Source organism: Sinohyriopsis cumingii, chromosome 18 (assembly GCF_028554795.1).
Source record: "Sinohyriopsis cumingii isolate HCF-2022 chromosome 18, ASM2855479v2, whole genome shotgun sequence".
In the NCBI taxonomy this organism is placed as follows: domain Eukaryota; kingdom Metazoa; phylum Mollusca; class Bivalvia; order Unionida; family Unionidae; genus Sinohyriopsis; species Sinohyriopsis cumingii.
In genome coordinates, this window is record NC_142978.1 from 81,701,760 (window position 1) to 81,724,085 (window position 22,326).

Consider the following 22,326-nt stretch of genomic DNA (forward strand, 5'->3'; position numbering starts at 1 on the left):
GAATGCATACAGTTTTAATTAATTATCTAATGGTTGATAACTCTGGACGCAAAATGTTGTTATTGTTCTTGTTTTCAGTTCAACACCAGTGCAGTGCAAGATAGGCTATACATGGTGGTCAGCATAATTGGTGGAGGAAGAACCCAGGAATTCCCTGGTAAGAACCACTGACCCAAGGGAAGCTACTGGCAGCTTTCTCACATACCCCTATTGGCTGAGCCTGAACCTTGAGATGGTAAGGATTGGAAAAATGAGAGCACCTAAGACCACTCAGCCACCTGGGGCTCCCTGGATCCATAATATGTTTTAGGATTGTCTTATGGTTAGTAACTCTTTTAACAAAATTTCAACACTATTAAATATCATTTAGGGATGAATTTGAATTATTAACATGTATTCAATGTCTTTGTTCAGATTTTTACAACCCAATGTGAGCTACACCATTCCATATGTCATTAGAGGTGACAAATGAGACAGGAGTTGCTGTGTCTGAATAGCTAGGATGCCAGACTCATGACTTTAAGGGTACAGCTTTGAATCCTACTACTGGATCCATCTGATTAAAATCAAAATCCACTTCTATTGAGTAGGTTTGATGGGTGCTGATTTGAGTTCATGTTCTGATGACCTCTGGAATTTCAGGTCCACTTATTTGCAGTAAGCTATCAAATAAAGTGTTACATTTTGTGTTTGGAATAGAGATCAACTGAAGCGACATGTTCCAAATGCTGCCTTTCACTGCCAAAAGTGATCAAGTTGTAATATAAGTAGTTAGTCAAAATATCAGCAGAGGGCCCCCGAGTGGCCTAGTGGTCAAAAGTGCTCTTCGTTACGGATCACTGCCATCTCACCTGTCTGCGTGGGTTCAAGTCTAGGATTCGGCTAATGTGGATATGTGAGAAAGCCTGCCAGTAGCTTCTCGTGGGTTGGTGGTTCTTTCTGGGGTTTTCCCCGAGTTCTTCCTCCACCATTAATACTGGCTGCTATGTATAGCCTATCGTGTGCTGAAAAATGGCGTTAAACCCTACAACAACAGCAACAACAACAACAAAAAATATCAGCAGAACGTAACCTCATACCAGTAGCACTTGGTTATGTTGGAGATCTGGATTTCAATGCGAGTGGCAACTGCATTAACCCAGGTTGACTGATGTGATGCATCACTGTGTAAAACACTTCACTTTTAAAAATGGACATATCTAACGATGAAGGAGAAAACTAACCCTCATCATAAATTTAATAACCCTCCAAATCCATTCTTAGCACACGAGACCCTTCAAGTTGAAGGAACTGGTGTTCTGCTAGCAAGAAGAATTTTAGGTATTAATTTTACATTTGCTTTTCTCTCGTAAAGCAAACTGAATATCATATTTTTGTAGTTTTGTGACAAGTTAAAAACTTCCAAGGTAGGTAAGTCTTCAGCTGCTTGACCAAAATTTCATAAAGAACAGGTAGTAAAAATACTACACCTCTCCCTCGATAACTCGCGAACAAAGGGGTCTATAAACATTGACCGCACTATAAGCTGGGTGCGAGTTACTGAGCGACCTCCAAAAATATGAAAAAATCACCTTGACATCAAGAAAACCATTGGGGGGGGGAAGGGAGGGAAGCGGCATTAGGGAACTGGGCTGTTTATTGACTGAATCCTCATGTTACAATCACGTCAATAATAATTTTTAATAATTTGCTTTTTCTAATGAATTTGTTCATTATTCTGTTTAAATAACATTTATTTTCAAAATGTCCAACATATGAAAGATCATTCCAACTGGCTTTAACAATCATAACGTGTACACAAAAAAATCTGTGTATTACATCACTGTTTTTTGTTTTCTTGATGAGTCTGGTTCCTGTAGTGGTGTTTAATATTATCCTGCCAAATTGGGAGTCCCCAGAGCAGGGAACTAGATGAACTGTTGATAAACCACCTAACAAGATTCCTTTTTATAAAAAAACGTGACATTTACTTCGTGAGACAATCGTCTATGTCAAAACTCCATTTTTGTATTGTTCAATTAGTACAGTATTGATGTCATGATTTCATTAGAAGTAATAATGAAACTTCTTATCATCTATGAGGATATCTCTAAGTGCCAGTTCAAGAATTCTCTGAAACTCACTTGTCCACAATGGTCCGTATCTGTGAAATCAAGCTCTTTATTTTACGAAGTATTCATTTTGCTTGGCTGCCTTTTATATTTGATCACAGTTATTAAAGAGTCTGTTAATTTAAGGTAGTTTATGTTACATACACAATAACATTTATAAGTGTCTGATTGACCAAATGAAGTGAGCTCACCTGACATATGACCGGGGCCGCTAACTTTTAAGCATGTAGGATTTTCGTGCCTTTTAACTTTTCTTTTATTCCACATCCATTATTGATTCAAAAGCCATAATTAACGTGATAATACAAAGGAGGCCAACTTTTAATCCAGTGCAACAATACAACAAATACTTCCAGAAGTAAGTTATCAAAACACGGTTGGCACTTAATTAGGTTCTCAGAGAAACGCTCGTGGACATAGCTGTTACGGTAGATTGACGCATTTTATGTTTAATTACAAGAGGACACATTGCATTTACGATGATTACACTTAAAAGGAACTAAAAGATAGAACTATAACACAAATTTCAATAGATAAAATATTATTTAATTTGTATTTATTAAAGTCCTGCCTCCACTCGGGATAAGTGACATTTTCATTGATCGAAATTTCCATACATATCGTTAATTGCGGTGAATTAGGAATGTCGTTTGGAAAGAAAATCTACAAAAATGTATGACCTATTTTTAAATTTGATATCTGAAAATGTTGATTAAAACTTCCAGGTTCAATCTACCATTGTAAATGATAAAATGAATGATGCATAAAAGTTTCTGTTACCAATCTGGATCGTGATTTTCTTCAAGTTCAACAAACATGGATCAATTTTTGTGGGTAGTTTCTAGTTGAATAATGGGATCCATGCCTGACCCCGCATTATAAGCGGTTTCGTGAGTTATCAGGGCGTGAGTTATCGAGGGAGTGATGTATATGTATATATCAGTGATCTTGAAATTCTGATGGTTGACATTTTTAAAAAATGTTGTGTAAACATGGTAACCAGATACTTGTGAAAATTGTTCTAAAAACATTCAAAGGATGTATAAAAAGTTTCAACAAATAAGAGAATTACTAAATGACCCACAAAATGTGTAAAGTTTTTTGTCCTAGATTAGCTTTTGCTTAACTTTTAGCAGTATCCTTCTGTACTACACTTCTATCAAAATATTTCTTTTAAAAACGATTTTTCTTTCAGAAAACTATACTGCAAATTTCACACGACAAAATTTTATGCCACTCTACTGTTGTAAAAATGTAATTTTTGACAAGAAGCAGACATTTACATAAAAAATCATTTCTGATCAAGTACAATAGTAAAGTTTTATTTCCTCAAACATGTGCTGGAACAGGATAACTGTTCTTACTAGAGACATCTTTTTCATCAGGCCTAGACTACACATATTTTGTTCTAAATGTGTGATCTGTCCTTACACAATGGCACATTATTGATTATCATAAAATCTATAGTCCAGATATTTGGGCAACTGTTCAATTATAGGTGGTTTTTTCACCTTTTTTTTAATCGCAGGATGGTAACTAGCAGAGAAATATCTTTACTTAGACGTCAACCTCTGAAATTTACTGCGCTAATGTTCACTAATAAATCAACTTGCCAGTTCAATCAGGTGTAACTGGTATAGCCCTCAAGCAGCTGGGCTGAAGCAAAGCTTAGTGGGCAACTACTGCACTAATTGTCCAAAACAAACAATGCGTAAACCTAACCACCTTTGAAACTGACTTTGTTATGGTCATTATTAGACATTCTAATGGCTAAGGAAATCAATGACAATTTAATTTAATGATATTTGAGACAACTTATGATCAATGACAGGCAAATAGAGCAAATTCAAGATCCATCGATTGTGTGTAGGTATGTATAGGGTTTAACAACACATCAGCACAATCCTATCATTTAATATTAAGTTAAAAATATACAGGTTCAAAATTTAAGAACTAAGGGAAGATAAACCCTACTAAATATTAATATTGACTCCTACAAGAATAAATACAAAAAAGAATGTTATTTTCATGCAATTTCATTGTAAAATCTTAATTCTGGTTAATTTTATAAATTTAGGATTTTTCAAGTCGTGATATGGAGTTTTAGCTACAGTGAAACTCCTCACAACTGAACTCTTAGTATACTGTAATCCTTTCAAGATCAAATTCTTTTTTGAGTCCCGAGTTTTCTTTGTTTTGTACTATTACGCCACCCCCACCCCAAGTACACAGCAACCTCTTGACTCTAAATACAAAAACAAATTACAATCAAAATTTTACATTTTACACTTTAAAAAAAGCAAACAAAATTCACTTTGAAACATGAAGATGTATTTTAGCTGCAAATTCCCGATACAAATTGGAAACAATTACTATTATTTAGCAAGTACTGTAATAGGCTTACCTTTGACACAAGAACCCAGAAAATATCCCAAGAGTACTTGAGATTAAAACAAAATATACTTTACCTGCATGCCAACACAGATTAGGGCGGACCAAAGGCGTTTTTTCCCCTCAAAATTATAAGTTTTGTATTCATTTCCTTTTACATTTCAAAAAGTTTAGCAGTACAGTTATAAATGCCTGGAGATACATATTATAAAAATCTTTAATTATAGCAATGAAGCTGTAATGCATAAATATCCTTTATAACAGCAATGTAGCTGTAATGCTCAAGTAAACAGCAACACGTGTTCAGTAATATTACAATGTCCAGCACATAAACAGTGTTATCATGCATGTTATGTGACCTTTAAGAAGGTCAAACAAAAACCATGACATTGTTGATGCTACTTCTGCATTTGCCACAATAAAAAATACTCACACCCTGCAATCTGCAAAAGAAAAGATCAAGCAAAACTAAGGACAACACCTGTGCATCCATCTGCCCTGTGAATGAGGCTCTTGCAGTTGGGATGCCTGTTGATAAGGTTGTAAACTAAAGGCATGGCGACCAGGACACCAGAAGGAGGGGCAGTCAGCGAGATTCGGGCAATCTTCTTGGCAAAAGCTGCTACCAGATATGCAGGTAAATGGCTGTAATGAAAATTAGATGATTGCTATAAAAGCTGAGGCACCAAGTGTTCCCCTGGTAAATCACTAAGTAGTTTTTAACAATATATATGATCCAGTTTAGATGTTATTGCTCAAGGCTGACAGCAACTGGTATATCCATTTCTGGCAATAGGATTCTGCATTCCAGCAACCTTACACCACTCCAAATGTGTTTTTAATGTGCCATCTGATTCCACTTTTTAAACCTTGAGAACTGCTTCCACCACTGTTCTCACAAGTTCTCCCAATCACAGCTCTGCTGCCATTTTTATTAGCATCCTTCACTTTAGTTGAGAGAGTCAGCATTAAATATGCATTCCAAGTTTGAGTTCTGTTTAATGTCTTCACTTGTGTTCTCATTTTCATCAATTTTTTTGCTTTTTGTTAGCATTAGTGTAATTTTCATTGCAAGTCTGTTTCCCAGAAAAGGAAAATAGAATTTGCAGACTCATTTTTGCAAGTCAAAGTACTTGTATACCCTTCTGAAAAAAGGTCTTCTCATAATGTAGTGCCTAGGGCTTAATTACATACAGTGAAGTAGCAGTTATTATTTATTATTATTATTGTTATTATTATTATTATTATTTTGGCATAATGATGACGTGATAATATTGTCCAACTCAAACTGAGAAAACTTTGATTACTTTCACAATTTATGTGCATGTTGTCACCAATTTAAACACTGCTGAAACAAAACCAGGGATTGTTTATCTGCTGAACAATCACCAGAGTTTACATACAAAAATCGACAGAACCCTGGTGCCCTGAAGTCATATCAAAGAAGGATTGACGTTAATTAGTCACATTTCCCCAAGTCCAGCCACTAGCTATTCTGCAGATCAGCTACGGCCACACATGCCAACCCCCCAAGAAATTTAAGTGTAATTATTGCTATTATAAAATAGCAAGAAAGCGTAATTTGGGCATAAAAAATTGTAATCTATATATTACATGGCAGAATTACAACATGTATGAAATTATACTGTCAACCATCCTAACTTGGTGCTTGTTCTTGGTACGTGTGCCATGTTTCTCTTGACCTCATACACTCATTTTGAGATCTTTATGTCATTTATTGGATCAATACCTTTCACTGATAGCTACAATAAGTACTGATTAGGAAACATTCAACAAAATAAAATGTAAATACCTATTAGTGCAATTCAAATAGAAAACAAAAGCACAATGGAAATTCAACAAATGCCATTTTTACCTCAAGGTTTAGGCCCATTGAGCAAGTGTTAGGTGTTCAAGTCAGGACAGCTGTTTGCATGTTGGTTTACTGAACCTGTTTCATTATCAGGAAACCCTAGACAGATATTTCTGGGATGGCAAAGGCAATGCAAAATCTTGGTTACTCTAACATGCATTTCTTTTATCATGTTAAGAAAAATTAATCAAATGTGCATCAATACAAAATGAAATTCTTCACTGAAATATTTAGATCTAAGGGAAAACTTTTTGTTATTTATTAGCATTGAAAAGAATCTTACAGAACTTGTAATTTTATCAATAAGTTTGAAATAATTTTTTCTTAAAAATGCATGCTTTTGTTTTCTTTGATATTTTTGTCATCATTGTTTTATTTCAGTTCATATGTACGTAAAAGAAATGAAAAACATTAGACGCAAATATTAATAGGACATCATAAAGGATTGAATTATACATATTGGCCCAATTGTCACGTTCCAGTCTTATGTCACATGGCATTTATTTCAAGGGCATGAGCTATGGACATACCTTCAGAAATAGAAAAATCATGACACAGATGTAAAAATGGTAACTGGCATAGAATTCGCGAGTTTATAAACATTTGCAACTATGAATAAGTAGATATAGCTGAAGACTTTCTATTGTGAGCTTAAAAGTTTCATGTAATATTAAAATATAAGCGTTACAATTCACATCAAGGGCACAAACAATGGCAGGTCAAAGAGACTGGTCCGTAGCCAATCGGAAAAGAGAGATTCAAATTTATGGCTGAGTTTCCCACACAATCAAGATGTTATTTCGTCTACATTCTTTCTGAAAAATGTGAATCTTTAAAGTGGAAGATCGCAACAAAGCTGAGAGCCATTGGATATACTCCAGGAGCATAAGTTGTGCACTCAAAAATGGCGGGAAGGAATTCTTGTGAAATTCAAGTTTGGATTTGGAACAAAAGGCTTCTCGGGTAGCATATCTTCATCTAAATCTGCATTACTCTCCACACAAGGGTGCATTATTATGTTACATTTTATTTTTTAGAAATGGAATCTTCAATGTTTAGCAAACTATTAACATGCAAGATTAAATGTATGTTGTTGGATTGTGCAATTTACTAAATTGCAATGTAATGCATGACTGAATTTATTTGTGAATTGTGTTAGAACTTGTATATGCTTTGTTAATATATATATATATATATATATATACACACACACACCGCTCCCTCGATAACTCGCGCACAACGGGGTCCAAAAACATCGACCGCACTATAAGCGAGGGCGCAAGTTACCAAGGGACCTATAAAAAAAACTAATAAAGAGATGGAGATCGACAGAGAGAGGCGAAAGGGGGGGGGGGTTTGCATTGTTAAATACTCGTTTTATAATCGTGCTGAAAATAACTGTGAATAAATATTTCTTTATAAAGGTGTTGTTCGTTTTTCTTTATAAATTACCTTTAATTTCTGGATAAAGTATCTTGAAAAGATCGTAAAAACAAACATTATTCCACGAGGTATCAGTACTCTTAAGATGTGTATCGCTAAGCACATTCTGTGTTACGTCACTGCTTTGTGTATTGATTTGGATACATTCTAGTTTTATTGTTTGTTCAAAATAAATCAAGATTTCTTTTATCAAAAAAGATGACATTCATATCGAAAAACGACGTCGAAACTTGTGTTGCTCTAAAAAAAACAAATCTGATATCACTAGATAGATAGATAGATAGGTATATAGATAGATAGAGTAAAATGTAAAAAAATAAATTCACAAAGATAAACCATTACCAACCATGAATTTAATGGGTCTAAACGTCAGACATGTAAAAAAAAAATAATATTTAAATACAAATACGCAAGAATACGACAACATTTGCTGGGCAATTGTCTAATAGCAGTAGAGCTTTTTCCTCTAAGCCCCTGGATCGTAAATATTGTTGCAGTCATCCATGCATTTCCACTATTTCTGTATACAAATGGAAGGGTGTCCATATTCATGTCATTAAAACAACGGGGAGACTTGTATTTGCCAACACATAATGGTTTCATTTTATGTGTGCCAGTTTTGTTAACACAAATCAAAAGTGTTAATCTCTCTTTGTTCAACTTGAAACCCTCCTTTTTGTGTGTATCATCTCTGGTAGCTAGAGTTTTGTCTGGCATCATCCGATAGCATAGACCAGCCTCATCACAATTATAAACTTGGTTGTCTGTATATCCATCACGGGTCAGTATCTCTCTGAGGTGGTTGGGATAACTAGATGCGGCCGCCTGATTTGCTGAGCGTATCTCTCCCGACAACGAATTTTGTTTTATTCCATGTCGGCGCTGGAATCTCCAAAGCCATCCATGGCTTGACATGAAATCTGAATCAGTATCCATAGTTTTGGCCATTTTCTCTGCCTGGGCCTTGAGAATTGTTACCGAAATCGGAACACCTTGTTCACGTTGCTGTGTGAACCAGGTGTACACAGCATCATCTAATTCTGTGTCGTTTGCAGTGCGTGCCCATTTCCGTTTAAATCCATCTTCAGAATCAACTTCATGCAAATAATCCCGAAATTTCTGTTCATCCTTGAGCCAACCTCTGAGTGTCGACTCGGCAAGTTTAAGTTCACTACAAACTTTTGATCTTGATTCACCATTACGAACCCTCTCTATGACAGTAAGCTTTTCATTCACCGAGTACGCTTTTCGCTTGATTCCCTTGCTGTCCATGATCACATTTACAAATAATTAGGATAAATTACTGATTAATATATACTTTAATGACAATAAGTACATACTATTTGAAACCATGTTCGATTGGTCCAATTAAATTGACTGATGTTGAGACACGATATTGACCACAAGAGTTTATGCATGTAGGATTTGCATTCCTTTGAACTTTTGTATTTTTGTACGTCTTTTACCTGATTTGATACAAAAGACCAACTTAACGTGATAAAACAAAGCATGTCTATTTTAATTGATTTTTACAATGCAACAAACACTTCCCCAAGTCGTCGATCAAAACGTAGCCGGCACTTAATTAGGTTCTTACAGATGTGCTCGCGGGCATCGATGTGATGGTCAATTGACTCTTTTCATGTTTGAATAGAAGAGAACATGCAACGATTATACTGCTTACACTGCAACACAATGAAAAGATTAAAACACTAATTTCCCCTGATAAGACATATTTAATTAGTGTTCATTTCATTCAGTGTTGCCACCTGTTAGCATTTACTATAATTCATTGATCGCTGTTTCGCCGTATACATATACAGTATTATTATTTACAGTGAACTGAGAAAATATTTTTTCCGATAAAATCTAACAAGATATGTGATTCCTTATTAAAACCTGAAAATTTCACGATGTTGATTCTAACTTTTCGGGCACTAACCGCCATTTTCGACGATAAAACGGGCGATATATCAAGGTTTCATTCACCAGTTCTGATCATGATTTTCTTCATTTTTTAAAAATATTTTCTTTAAAAAAAAACGGGATCCACGCCGGACACCGCGTTATAAGCGGGTTCGCAAGTTATCAGGGTGCGAGTTATCGAGGGAGCGGTATATATATATATATAATGAATTATGCAGAGTTAGTCAGTGTTGGACTTGTGCACATATAATTAGGTATTTGTATATTTTATGTGCCGTTTATAATTCGTAGGGTAGGAAATGTGTACGATTGTTGTTAATGATTCAAGTTTACTATATTGAGAAGTTAACATTTACGGATGTGTATACATGTATCAGAAGTCGTTGATAATATTGTTTTTGTTATAGCACAATTATTGTAGAACCAAGCGTGTATGGAATAGTTAGATGTGAGTGTGTGAGTTGACCTGATAATTTATTCTCCATGATTCTGATGAAAGGTCTGTGATGTGTGGTTAATTCTCCTGAGATTAGATCAAAGAGACCAGGTTATACATCCCTTCTAATTCATCAGGAAGATTTCTGGGTGGGAGCGAGAGCTGATGCCTGACAATTGGACAGAAAGAGGACATGTGGGAGGTCTATTGTGACGCAAGCAGTGTGCGTGGAGGCATGGTACTGGAAGGCAGCGTGGAAGAGAGTTCCAAAAGTGCAAGGAGAGCACGGAGTTGAAGGTACCAGAAGTTCCAAAGGAGAGAAATGAGAGGCAGACAGATGAGTAACAGAATCAACACTGAAGGGAAACACACTCTCTTAAGACCATAATTTCACATCAGGATAGTAACTGGCAATGGAATAGGTCATTGTTGTATTTGTAGAAAGAATTATAGTTGAAAAATTGGCTATGATATAGTTGAATACGTGGATATTTTACTAAATTTTTATACCTTTCACCTTGAGTCTTTTTTACCCTTAGACAATTGGCATTGCTAACTAGGGGGCTTGGAGCTACCTAAATTTAAATTGTCCTTCGGTGTTAGAAATAATACTGTAGGGGGCACATGACAAGAAGTGTTTCCCCATTTCCCCTATCTGTTCTTCTAATCCCTACTCTGAAATGACTGCCGAGGTCTCCGACACTGGACCTGAGGTAGATTTGTCTCCTTTGTGACCAGTCTGTGTAATTCCTCCACAATACCATTAAAGAGTAGGATTGAAGACAATGGCTGTGATATAAGTGTGGCCTTGTGGTGTTCTTTCAGGTTGGTGGAAGAGGATAGCAACACATCTCTTTCTGTGAGCTGTAAATTGATCACTACACACACACACACACACACACTTTTCTTTCTTTTTGTTGTTGTTGTTGTTGTAGGGTTTAACACAATTTTTCAGCGCACGATAGGCTATACATGGCAGCCAGTATTAATGTGGAGGAAGAACCCGGGAAAACCCCTGGAAAGAACCACCCACCCACGAGAAGCTACTGGCAAGCTTTCTCACATATCCACATAGGCTGAATACGAGACTTAAACCCACGCAGACAGAGGTGAGATGGCAGTGATCCGTAATGGAGAGCACTTTAGACCACTCGGCTACTCCTTTTTTGTTGTATTTAACCAATCAAGTTAATGATCTTTAAATAAAGACATTATCATCATTATTATCATTAAGGGTTTCAACATTCACTGGTCTGTTACATTTCTGCAAACAGCTGGTACTTCTGTGTGAAACACTGGCATATGTATTGAGTGGAATGCTTTACTGAAATTTGATGGCAGTCAATGCTATGAAAAGAAAAGTCTAACTTGGGTCCAGTAGCTGAATTTATTAACTATGCAGCAAGTCATCCGCTTGACCAGACCATGTAAATGTTTATACAATGATTGGTCTTTCTGGACTGATAGATATACAGATGCTGGAACTAAGCTCTTGAGAGCAGGAAGTAGACAAAATTCAAGTGGTAACAGATGAAAGTGTATTTTCAAGAACATTGTGTTCCTCCGAAAATACTTATCCAATCACAATAATGTTAGGGATATAAGCCTGCTACCTTCCAAATCCACTCCTGTTAAAAAGACACAAATCTGTTGTTTTTTTTAAAACCTATTTCAAACAGACAAGGGTAATAACTCTTGCCACTAATTTCTTAAACTGAGCGACAAAAATAGAGGATGCTAATGTGATCAAGTGAGCATTCTCATAGAAACAAAATTCACATACAAATTTCATATCTTCTTCAAATACATCCCTGATCATATTAAAGTTGGGAGAATAGGTAATAGGAGGAGGCAATGCTGAGCATCCTACCTATACCTCAGGTATTACTCTAAAGAGAGATTGTAAACCATATGTGAATGATAACTGGTTCTCCTGCACAAAACAACACAGTATATGGTCATATGAATCTTGACTGATTATTATTGAAATTTTACCATCAAAATTTACTGGTACTGTGTTTTATGTTCAACACTCCCCATATGATATAATGAACAATATCACTTTCAGCACAAACCGACACCCAGGGTCAGCTTCACTGCTAAATATAATTTTGCACAACTGCCCCCAGATGATGTCATAAACAATGCCATATGCACAAACAATTTGACCGCACAGTCAACCTCATAGTCAAATGTCATTATTATCTTATGATGGCTTGGATGTTAACGAAGATGTCAAACAACCATGTAAAAAAAAACCCAAAAAACTAAAATTATAAAGGTGGGTCTGTGGGCACTCCTCCAGTAGGGTTTCATGGGGCAGTACCCCCCGATCAGGGAGTCCAGGAGTCTGAAGGCCCCAGCCAAATATTTTCAACTCTGAGAGCATTCAAAACTGCTCCAGGTGACCACCATTATCATAATTTTTTGCAAAGTTGTTACTTTGTAGCAAAAAAGAAAAATCATTTAAAACATAGTGGGGATAGAGTAGAAACTAAAATTAAACTTCTGTACTAACTCGACAAAAGCTAGCTAACATAATGTGCAGTAAAAGCAGCTGTGTGTGTGTGTTTCTGTTACTTACGTAGAAGTTAAGAAGAGGTCAGTCAGGAAGAAGAATCGGGCACGGTACTTCACATGGAAAATGGAAGGTTCCAGTAGAGAATACAGCTTTTTGAAGAAGTCTGGGTACTCTCTGAATAATAATAATATCAATAATAATATGGACGATCAAAATGATGACAAGTACAACAACAATAACAATAACTATCATTTTAATATCATTAACAACTAAGACAACAACGAAATAATAAAAGGCCTGATGTTCCATTGTCTACAAAAAAATTTCTCTGGAATTCAACATAAGATCATTTCATCTTTTAATTGCCGAGTGTTGAAACCATTTCTGATACTCCTGAGTGATTTGAGTTCAAATCAGTTGCTGTGGCAGCCAATACTAGATAGAAGGTTTGTATTGTTTACATTTAGGACAAACCAGATACCATTAGAAGACTTTAGGCAAAAACCAACTACCAATATAACCATCAATTCCAGAGAATTAGTTACAAGATTATCAATATGTTCCTTGTGGCAGCCATTTTGGATATCTGAATGTCACCATTTTCATTCGGACCAACTTGACATCATAAGAATCGTTTTTGGTGAAAACCTCATGTTGATACCTATTCTGGAGGAGTAGTGACAGCAAGTTTCTCATGGTGGCCATACTGGATATCTGCATTATTTTGATTCAGAAGTGTGTGTGTGTGATTTGGATTTTTTAACATAGCTTTATAAAAAAATCAGTCATACTGCTAAAATGTCTGCAGTGTGGCAGTTTATAATGATGTCTAGCAGTGGGGCATCATGCCACAGACATGTAGCAACATGTTCCACCCAATCACATTATCTTGCCACCAGGCCCATCAGTTCTAACACTAACCTCTTAATGCTGCGTACCTAGTGAAGCAGCTGTTGGTACCATTTTTATAAATCTTTGGTATGACTCGACTGGGGTTCGAACCTGTGACCTCCCCCCATCCGAGGCAGACACTCTAACCACTAGGACACAGGAGTGGTAAAACAGACCTTGTATATCTTGATTCATGGGTGTAATTTGGGTTATAGAGTATATAGCTTGGCCTCACTCCAGACATGCACACTGCAAAAGACTGGTAGCACTGTGTGGTCATTTTCATTTCCTTGACTTCAAAGATAAATTGGAAGAAGAAAAAAGATGAGCCAATAATCATCAGTAATTTTTATATACTTTATTCATTGCACTTTTAGAAGCTGGCACTGTCTAATCTGGCAAAATTCATTTTCTCAAATTTAATAACTGCTAAAGTTAGTGTATGCTGGACTAGTTTAGGCTTAGAGCCCATGTGAGCAGTCACTTTATCAGCGGTCTGCTTTATACAGTACTGTTTTCATAACGACCACATGTAGAAAAATTTCAAAGTAGCATAGAAGTATGCTGATATTATCTCCAACGTGCATTTTATTAAGAAGTACATACTAACTATAGAGTGCTACCTTAGTAGAAGTAATAAGGAAATTTTCAAAATGGCTGCCATGGTGGCCATACTGGATTTTAAATAGTACTAATTAGACATCAGAAGTCTTCTAGTGAAAATCCAATGTCAATATGACTTTCTATCTAAATGAAACAACCAGACTTTCATAATGGCCACTGTGGTGGAAATATTTGATATAAGACCAGCATAATGTTTACGTAAAACAAACTTTGCACAATACAAAATCTTCTGGTGAAATTCCCCATGCTGACATGATTTTCCATTCAGGAGGATCAGCAAGTACAAGATTTTCAAGATGCAGACTGTGGTGGCCATATTTAATGACAGACCAGCTCTAATTTCATTTAGGATTAACTTGACATTTAGTAAATACCATATGCTGATAAGACTACGACCATCCATAGATTTTCAAGCTAACCACCATGGTGGCCATATTAAATGACAAGGTACAATTTTCATTTTGATTCAACATGCATCATAAGAAGTCTTCTGGTGAAAATTCCATACTTCAGGAGCAGAAACAGCTGCTGTGGCAATGATAATGGAAATTTTATAGGCACCATTTTCATTCAGAACTAACCAGACATCAGCAGAAGACTTTTTGTGAAAACTCCATTTGATATGAAAACCATCAAGGATGGGTCGATTTTAATGATGGCCAATGTGGTGGCGATATTGGATGTCTGAGCAACATGAGGTTCATTTAGGACCGACTTGATGCTGGAATTAATGCAAGTGTAAAGTTTCATGACAATCCTACATGTTCAAGAGTAAGTGATAACAAACTTGTACTAACAGAAAGACGAATAGACATTTGACAACAGACAAAAGGCCATCTCATAAATTCTTCTGGCTTAGAGCAGAGTTAAATCCCATCAAAAGTGCTGTAGCTTACAGGGCAGTGGGAGTCAAGTGACTTGCCCACAGCAGCTGGATAGGACTTGAATCTAACGGATGTATGGATGGACAGACAGATGGATGGAGGGGTGCCAGATGGATGGGGGAAAACAGAGAGAGAGAGAGAGAGAGAGAGTTTTTACCAGTTGGAGGACTTACAGGTTGTATTTATGGACCAGCACAAAGAGACCATTGAGAGCCAGCAAGCTGATAGCTCCACCTGTACAAAGATAAATGTAAACTCTTGTAAAAACACAAGTACATTGTTAACAATTCAGAAGTTTACATTTAACAATGATCTCACACCTATGGTGTGTATTATCTGGTACAAATCTTTTGCACACACCCCATCTTTCCCAAAAATTAAAAACATAAGATTTACTGTTTGAAAGCTTAATATATTCGGTCCAATTGAGAAATACAGAGACCCTGATCTGAAATCACATTCTTGTTCTACTGGTTACTCCTAACAAACTGTACAGACCCAGATCTGCCAGCATGTTATGTGACAGCATATCTTAGTGTACAAAGTCTGCAGTTGGTTGCAACCTGTAAGCGCATATACAACTACATGTGCTGGACTATGATGCTATCCCACCTTAGTCCATACAAGAAAATAAAAGTAAATATTTAACAATGGACAATCCTGCCTACAACAAGATAACATTCAAACTCAGTCACAAACATTCCTTCTCATGATTTTTCAACACGAGCTTTTCCTTTCACCCATGTACTTTTGTATTATTCTGAATAGGTACATTGGTAAAATCCAATTCTATTGAAAATTTCATTTTTAATTGCAAGCAGACCTGTAGTACTTGTATCTCCAACTTATTTTCAATTTTCAAACATAATTACAAGTACTACATGTACTTGCTTTTAAGTTGAGTCGTCTGCAAACTGCACAGACCCAGATGTTTTGGCAATGATCATTTTTTTGGGTAGTTTTTGCCAGTATGCTGTTTAAGTCTGTATTTTAAGGGTACTTTTCATAAAACTTAAAGCAAAATTGTAAGAGTTAGCAGGTCTGAGGTAGGCATATAGCGACACCAAAAATCTGGAGGTATTTCTTTCCTCCCGGCATCAAAGTTGACAGGTATGTTGTAAGGTAACTTAGATCAAAGCAAACAACAACTCAGCTTTTATGGTATTAGCATAATTTTGAAGCATTATTTCTGAAACTTCATTACTGTATTTTGGAGATAACATTAAAGCTTAACGCAATGGTCCCCATGATTTGACTCCAAGGGATGTTCTTAATTCAGCATGTAATCAAACCTACAATGTACATGCGGTGGTACCATTATGTAAATAGGTTCAGTGAGCACTGAATCGAACCATATTGTTCTTCATTGTGTTGTCATACAGGGATTATATTTTAATGAGTTAGGTATTTACAATTTCAAAGCAAAGTAAAAACGCAATTACTGGTGCACTTATATAAAATGTCCAATATAATAATGCATAAACAAAAAATCGAGTCAAATGGGAGAGGTAGTGTTGCAGCAACTTCCAATTGATAAATTCTTGTCATTGTTCGATCAAATTATACACAAATCTAAATTAGGCAGAAACAATAAGAAAACAGAAAATTAAATAAATTACTTAAGTATACATGTAATGTTTTCTAAAATATAAGTTTGCCTAAATAAACGCATTTAGAACTTACCTCGTGCATCTTGAGATGCCTCGGAGTTGTGGGTGAGCTTATATGCGGGTCATGCACTTTTTAGTGTTTATACCGGCTTAAACACGAATGGGCTTATATGCAAGTATATATGGTAGGTGACCATCATGATGTTATTAATGACATGAAGTCATATAAAAGAAGTCAGTAATAATGCACCAACAGAAGTCAGAATTACATTTTGATGATGTTATGAAAAGTAGTATATTAGCCACATGGTAGGACAGAAAAATAACGCACAAGTGTCCCACTGAAAAACACCATCCAACAAATATGTGAATACGAGAAAATTTGTTATGTCTCTTGACTTGGCTGATTAAAAGTTTCTCTGGACATGATTTCATACTTGTACTTACCAACATTAAAGGAATCTGTGAGAAAATCACTCAGCATGAGAGGACTGGTCATGAAGGGTATCACTTTATCATGTAGTATGACCAATACCCTCTTGTACAAACTGGGTGAAAGCTGTCAGAGGATAAAAACAAAATCATAAAATTATCTTATGCCAGTGTTAACTTAAAAAAGCACCAAGAATACTTTATTATTGGTTTTGGTAAGTAGCAGAGGTGAATGAGGTAAAATGTTGACTACTAAATATAATCAAGAGAAAAGTCCTGCAGAACTAGTCCAATTCTACCTAGCTTTTAGTCTCGTCTTTTAATGATGACTGTTACTGTGTAATACTTGTTTTTATGATGATTATTAGTGTGTAATACTAACTATTTATGATAATTATTAGTGTGTAATAAATTGGTTTTTTATGTTCATTATTAGTGTGTACTATTTTATTATAATAATAGGTTTCGGAAGAATATTGTGGCAAGTTCATCCTACTTATCATTTATAATGCAAAAAAAACCCCAATATAATATATACTCACTCTGTGTTTAATAGTTCTGAAAGTAGATACTCTTTTGCTAAAACTGGTTCTTCTCTGTCTCAGTAACCCTGGCCATTGACAGTTTGACCACAAACTTAATAGTTTTATCGACCCCATTACTGCAAGTGCAAGCCATCAACACAGTCTGGTCCAGGTAACTAGCATCATTATTCAGATGCCATTTTTCTTTTTCTCAGTCAGTGACCATGACCACTGACCTTGGAACAATAGGCTTCTTACAATGCATGACTAGATATTTATAAACAGTTGTGCAAATGGCAGATGAAACTGTTATCTTTGTGTGTGTGTGTGTGCGTGTGATTTAGATTTTTAATGTAGCTTTAACAATTTTCCAGTCATATCACTATGATGTCTGTAGTGTGGTTGTTTAAAGTGATGTCTATCACTGGGGCATCAAGCCACAGACATGTAGCATGATGTCCCACCCAGTCACATTGTTCTGACACCTGGCCGATCAGTCCTAACACTAACCTCTTAATGCTGAGCACCTAGCAAGGCTGCATTTAGTACCATTTTTAGAAGTCTCTGGTATGACTCGGCTGGGGTTTGAACCCACGATTTCCCGCATCTGGGGCAGATGCTCTAACCACCAGGCCACCGGAGAGGTCATCTTCGTAACATTTGTTATCATTTTGCAAGAAGTTTAATTATTTATATCTGGGAAGTGTTATGAAAATATCTTCCATGTTTCAAAAGTTACAGCCTTGTCAAGAAAACAGGTCACCAAGTCGTTGTGACCTTGAATTTTAGTTGGGGTCATGACTGTAATATGCAACATACTACCATGGTATACATTTAAGTCTCATTTCATGAAAAATCTTCTGTGGTTCAAATATTATAACCCAGACATGCAAACATGCCATGGAGTATGTTTTCTTTTCTTGTGGCCTTGACTTGAAGGTACAGCAGCATGAGTGTTATGAAGCACTGACTAGTCATGATGTAGAGCTGAAGTTTTATGTAAATATCTTCTGTAGCTCAAAAGTTGCAATGCTCACAAGGGAACTAGTTACAGACCTAGCAACCACAACTAAACCTCCTCAGTAAGACAGTGTACATTTGTCCATAAGTTAGGTAAAGTTTCAAAAAGGTATACTGAAATACAGGCCTGCCAACCCTGATGACATTATCTCAGTAAAGCAGTTAATTTTTTGCCACAAGTTTGACCAATTTTCAAGTAAGGTGTAACAAAATATCATAAATTGCTATTGTAAAGCTGGAAAACATGTTTAAAAGTTTCGTATTTGAAACATGCAGCGATGGTAAACATTATGTTCAACTGAAAAGTTTGTAAAATACACGCAGACCTTATTTACCACTAGTACAGTTGCACCAACTTCAGTTCCAATCCCTATGCAGGTCAATGGCTTGTTGCTATTTCTCAACTCGACATAATTCTTGGAAATGTTTTCCATTGCACATGATAATGGCAATCATATTTCCTGCCATGAGACATACTCAAACTGACATCCGATGTCCAATAAATGTAATAATGTTCCTGCATTTTAAACAATCTGGGGTGCTGCTGGAATGTTAGTCTGGTTCCCTGACTAATTTCACTAATTCTAAGATGAAAACTGGATTAAATAAAACAAGGATGAACAATTATTCAAATCATATTTCCTGCCACGAGACATACTCAAACTGACATCTGATGTCCAATAAATGTACTAATGTCCCTTCCAGATTTTATTCACAAGAATCTGAATATTCCTATTTATTCTTCTGTAATGATTATTAACACTTTTTAAGAGGCTTATTTTCCATTTCGTCTTCAACATGCATCACTTGCTGGGAAAAAAGTTCTATGATCAAAACAGTTTGATCATGTTGCCGCTTTGCATGAAAAATATGTGCAGTTTAAAGCGTCTGAAGTACTGCTGTAAAGTCAGCCTGGTTCCCTGACTAACTCCACTAATTGTAATATGAAACCCCAATCCAAATCAAACATGGCTGAACCAATCATCTGGATTTTTTTGAAACAATAATTTTCCCGTAGTTTTTGCTTTTATTCCGTAAGTCCTTATTTTAAGGGTCATTTTTGCAAGACTTACAGCAAAATTGTAAGGGTTGGCAGGTCTGGAAATATCATGTCCTGATATTGTTAACATGCCTTTCAAGTTCAGAAGTGCGATCTGTGATTGATGCAGCAAAGAAAAACATTATATTCAACAACAATTTACAAAATACACTTACTTTAATTACCCCAAGTATAGTTTAAAGAATTGCAAAGCCAAACCCTATGGAGCTCAAAGACTTCCTGCTAGATGTCTGAAATTTTTGGGTTATTTTTTAAATTTCACACAGTGATGGCAATCATCTCTCCCACTATGAGACATACTCAAATCAACATGACAGTGTCCAATTAACGTAATTGTTGCTGCTCCTGTCTTTATACCCAAAGAATCTGAATATTTCTTTTTTTATACTTCTAAGCATATTTCTTTAAACCCTTTAAGAAGCTTAATGTTCCTTTCATCTCCAAAGGTTTTTTTTTATTTGTTGGATGCATTTCTAGAAAATGCCATAAACCATTAGCAACAGCTTGATCAACCTGACAATTTGCATGAAACCAATTTTTCCTAGTAAAATATTAAAAAACTCGACCTAGAACCAGTCGCATTCCTAGTAACATGACTATAAAATCTTTTCTGACCTCTGACCTCTGTGACATGTAGGTTGTCAGATTTGCACAGTCATGTGACTAGGAATGCAAATGGCAAGTTCCAGGTCAAATTTCATCAACGCTATGGTCCTGTCTGGACTGTCAGTGCATTAAAGACATAAATAACAAATGTTACACTTGCAATTTCTGAGAAAATAAATCATATTCCTATTGATTTCATGTAGGTATATCTTGATGGAAGGTCGTTCAAGTTTGCTAGCTGTCTAGTAAGCAGCTATTCTATGGTGACACCAGATGGTGTCAGCGAATTCCAACTTTTCGATAGGCAATGGACTCTGACCCTACACCCAGACATAAATGTCCAAATATAAAAAATGGGGTGGCAAGGGTAAAAGGAAACATGGATTAGGGGCTTTTTGTTGAAATCTTACCATTCTTGGTAAAGATATGCCATAGAAACAAAAGTCAGGAGAACAGTCAGTCAGGGTTTTTGTTGAAATCCAACAATTCTTGGTAAAATAATGTTACAGAAACCGAAGTCATGGGGACAGAGGGTCAGATGTTTTGTTGAAATCCAGCCATTCTTGGTAGAGAAATACTGTAGAAACCAAAGTCAGACCTGCCTGTCAGGGGTTTTGATGAAATCTAGCCATTCTTGGCAATAAATACTGTAGACAACCAAAGTCACTAAGACAGGCAGTCTGGTATTTTGATAAAAACCAGCTATTCTTGATAATGAAATAACTCCTTTATCTCATGCCATGGATTGTCTGAAAACAACCTGATTATAGGTTTTATAAATATAAAGGTGAATGATAAATTTGGTTGAATTCCAGAAATGTTTAGCAAAGTTATAGTGCACAAACTAAAGTTCAGAGGATGAAAAATTAGGGGTCATTTCTTCTCTAATGATGTTACCCAAAGCTCTAAATGAGACTTGATCAAGGTCTTCTTAGTACAAAGCTAAATGCCAAATCTGGAAATCCAACAATCCTTGGTAAAGTAATAATCAGGGATCATAAATACTGTAAATGAGTTTCTGAACGCTAGAAATCAAACTCACACAAGTTTGAATCAATCCGTCACTTACTAAAATTGGTTGAAATCTGAAATTCTTGATAAAGCTATGCTGTAGACACCATTCTGAAGAATGGGAACCAGGGGGCACAACTCCTATAAATGATGTCTTTGAATTTAGTTGAAATTGGGAAACCTCTGAAAAGTTATGCTGTGGAACCAGTTAGTGGTATCGGGCATCATGGGTCACAACTCTTGTAAATGATATTTTCGAAAACTGGAAATCAAACTCATTCAAGGTCTCAGCAATGTAAAACTATGCCAAATTTTTTTGGAATCTAACAAGCATTTTTAAAGTTATGCAGCAGAAACCAATGACAAGATTTCCAGCACTCATTTCATTCAAGGTATCATCAATATAGAGTTGCATACCAAATTTGGTTTGAAATCAAACATTTCTCACTGAAGGTAAAAAAATGAAAGTCAGTAGGTCAGACAATCTGGGGTTGGTGCTCCTCAAAATTATGACAAAGGAGGCTGGAAACTGAACTCTTGTGAGGTCTCATCAACATGAAGAAAAAGCAGGTTTGGTTTCACTCCAACAATTCTTATGAAAGTTATCTTGTGGAAACCAAACTGCTGATGGATGTGATGACCACAGACTCAGCTGACTTCATAAAGTGGGGCTATAACCAATGAGGGAAGCAGTCTGCTGACTTCATTAGGTGGTGCTATAGGGAAGCCCCTATATATACATATATCAACATTTAAGATTTGAAACCTTCAGCGTGACAAAATATCATACCAAATATGATCACCCTCATTCTATCAAAATAGATGGTGTTGAAGGTCACAAGGAGTCCACTGAGGAAGGTATGTATGTCCATCTTAGATCCAGAACCTTTTCTTGTCTTCTACTCACCACCCCATTGTATCAGATAAAACAAACCTTCCTCGATCTGTGCTGATGGAACTTGA

At 36.1% G+C, this 22,326-nt stretch overlaps 1 protein-coding gene across 1 annotated transcript in view; it reads right to left on the bottom strand.

Moving 5' to 3' along the window:
• The window catches only part of LOC149777155 (nucleolar complex protein 4 homolog), a 50,177-nt gene that overhangs the window by 5,353 nt on the left and 22,498 nt on the right, over positions 1-22,326 (bottom strand). The window contains exons 8-11 of the mRNA XM_089941852.1: positions 17,158-17,269; positions 15,274-15,334; positions 12,765-12,875; positions 4,984-5,147 (exon numbers count right to left, since the gene is read on the bottom strand). Of these exons, the coding sequence (XP_089797978.1) occupies positions 4,984-5,147; positions 12,765-12,875; positions 15,274-15,334; positions 17,158-17,269 (448 nt within the window). The remainder of the gene's footprint in view (positions 1-4,983; positions 5,148-12,764; positions 12,876-15,273; positions 15,335-17,157; positions 17,270-22,326) is intronic.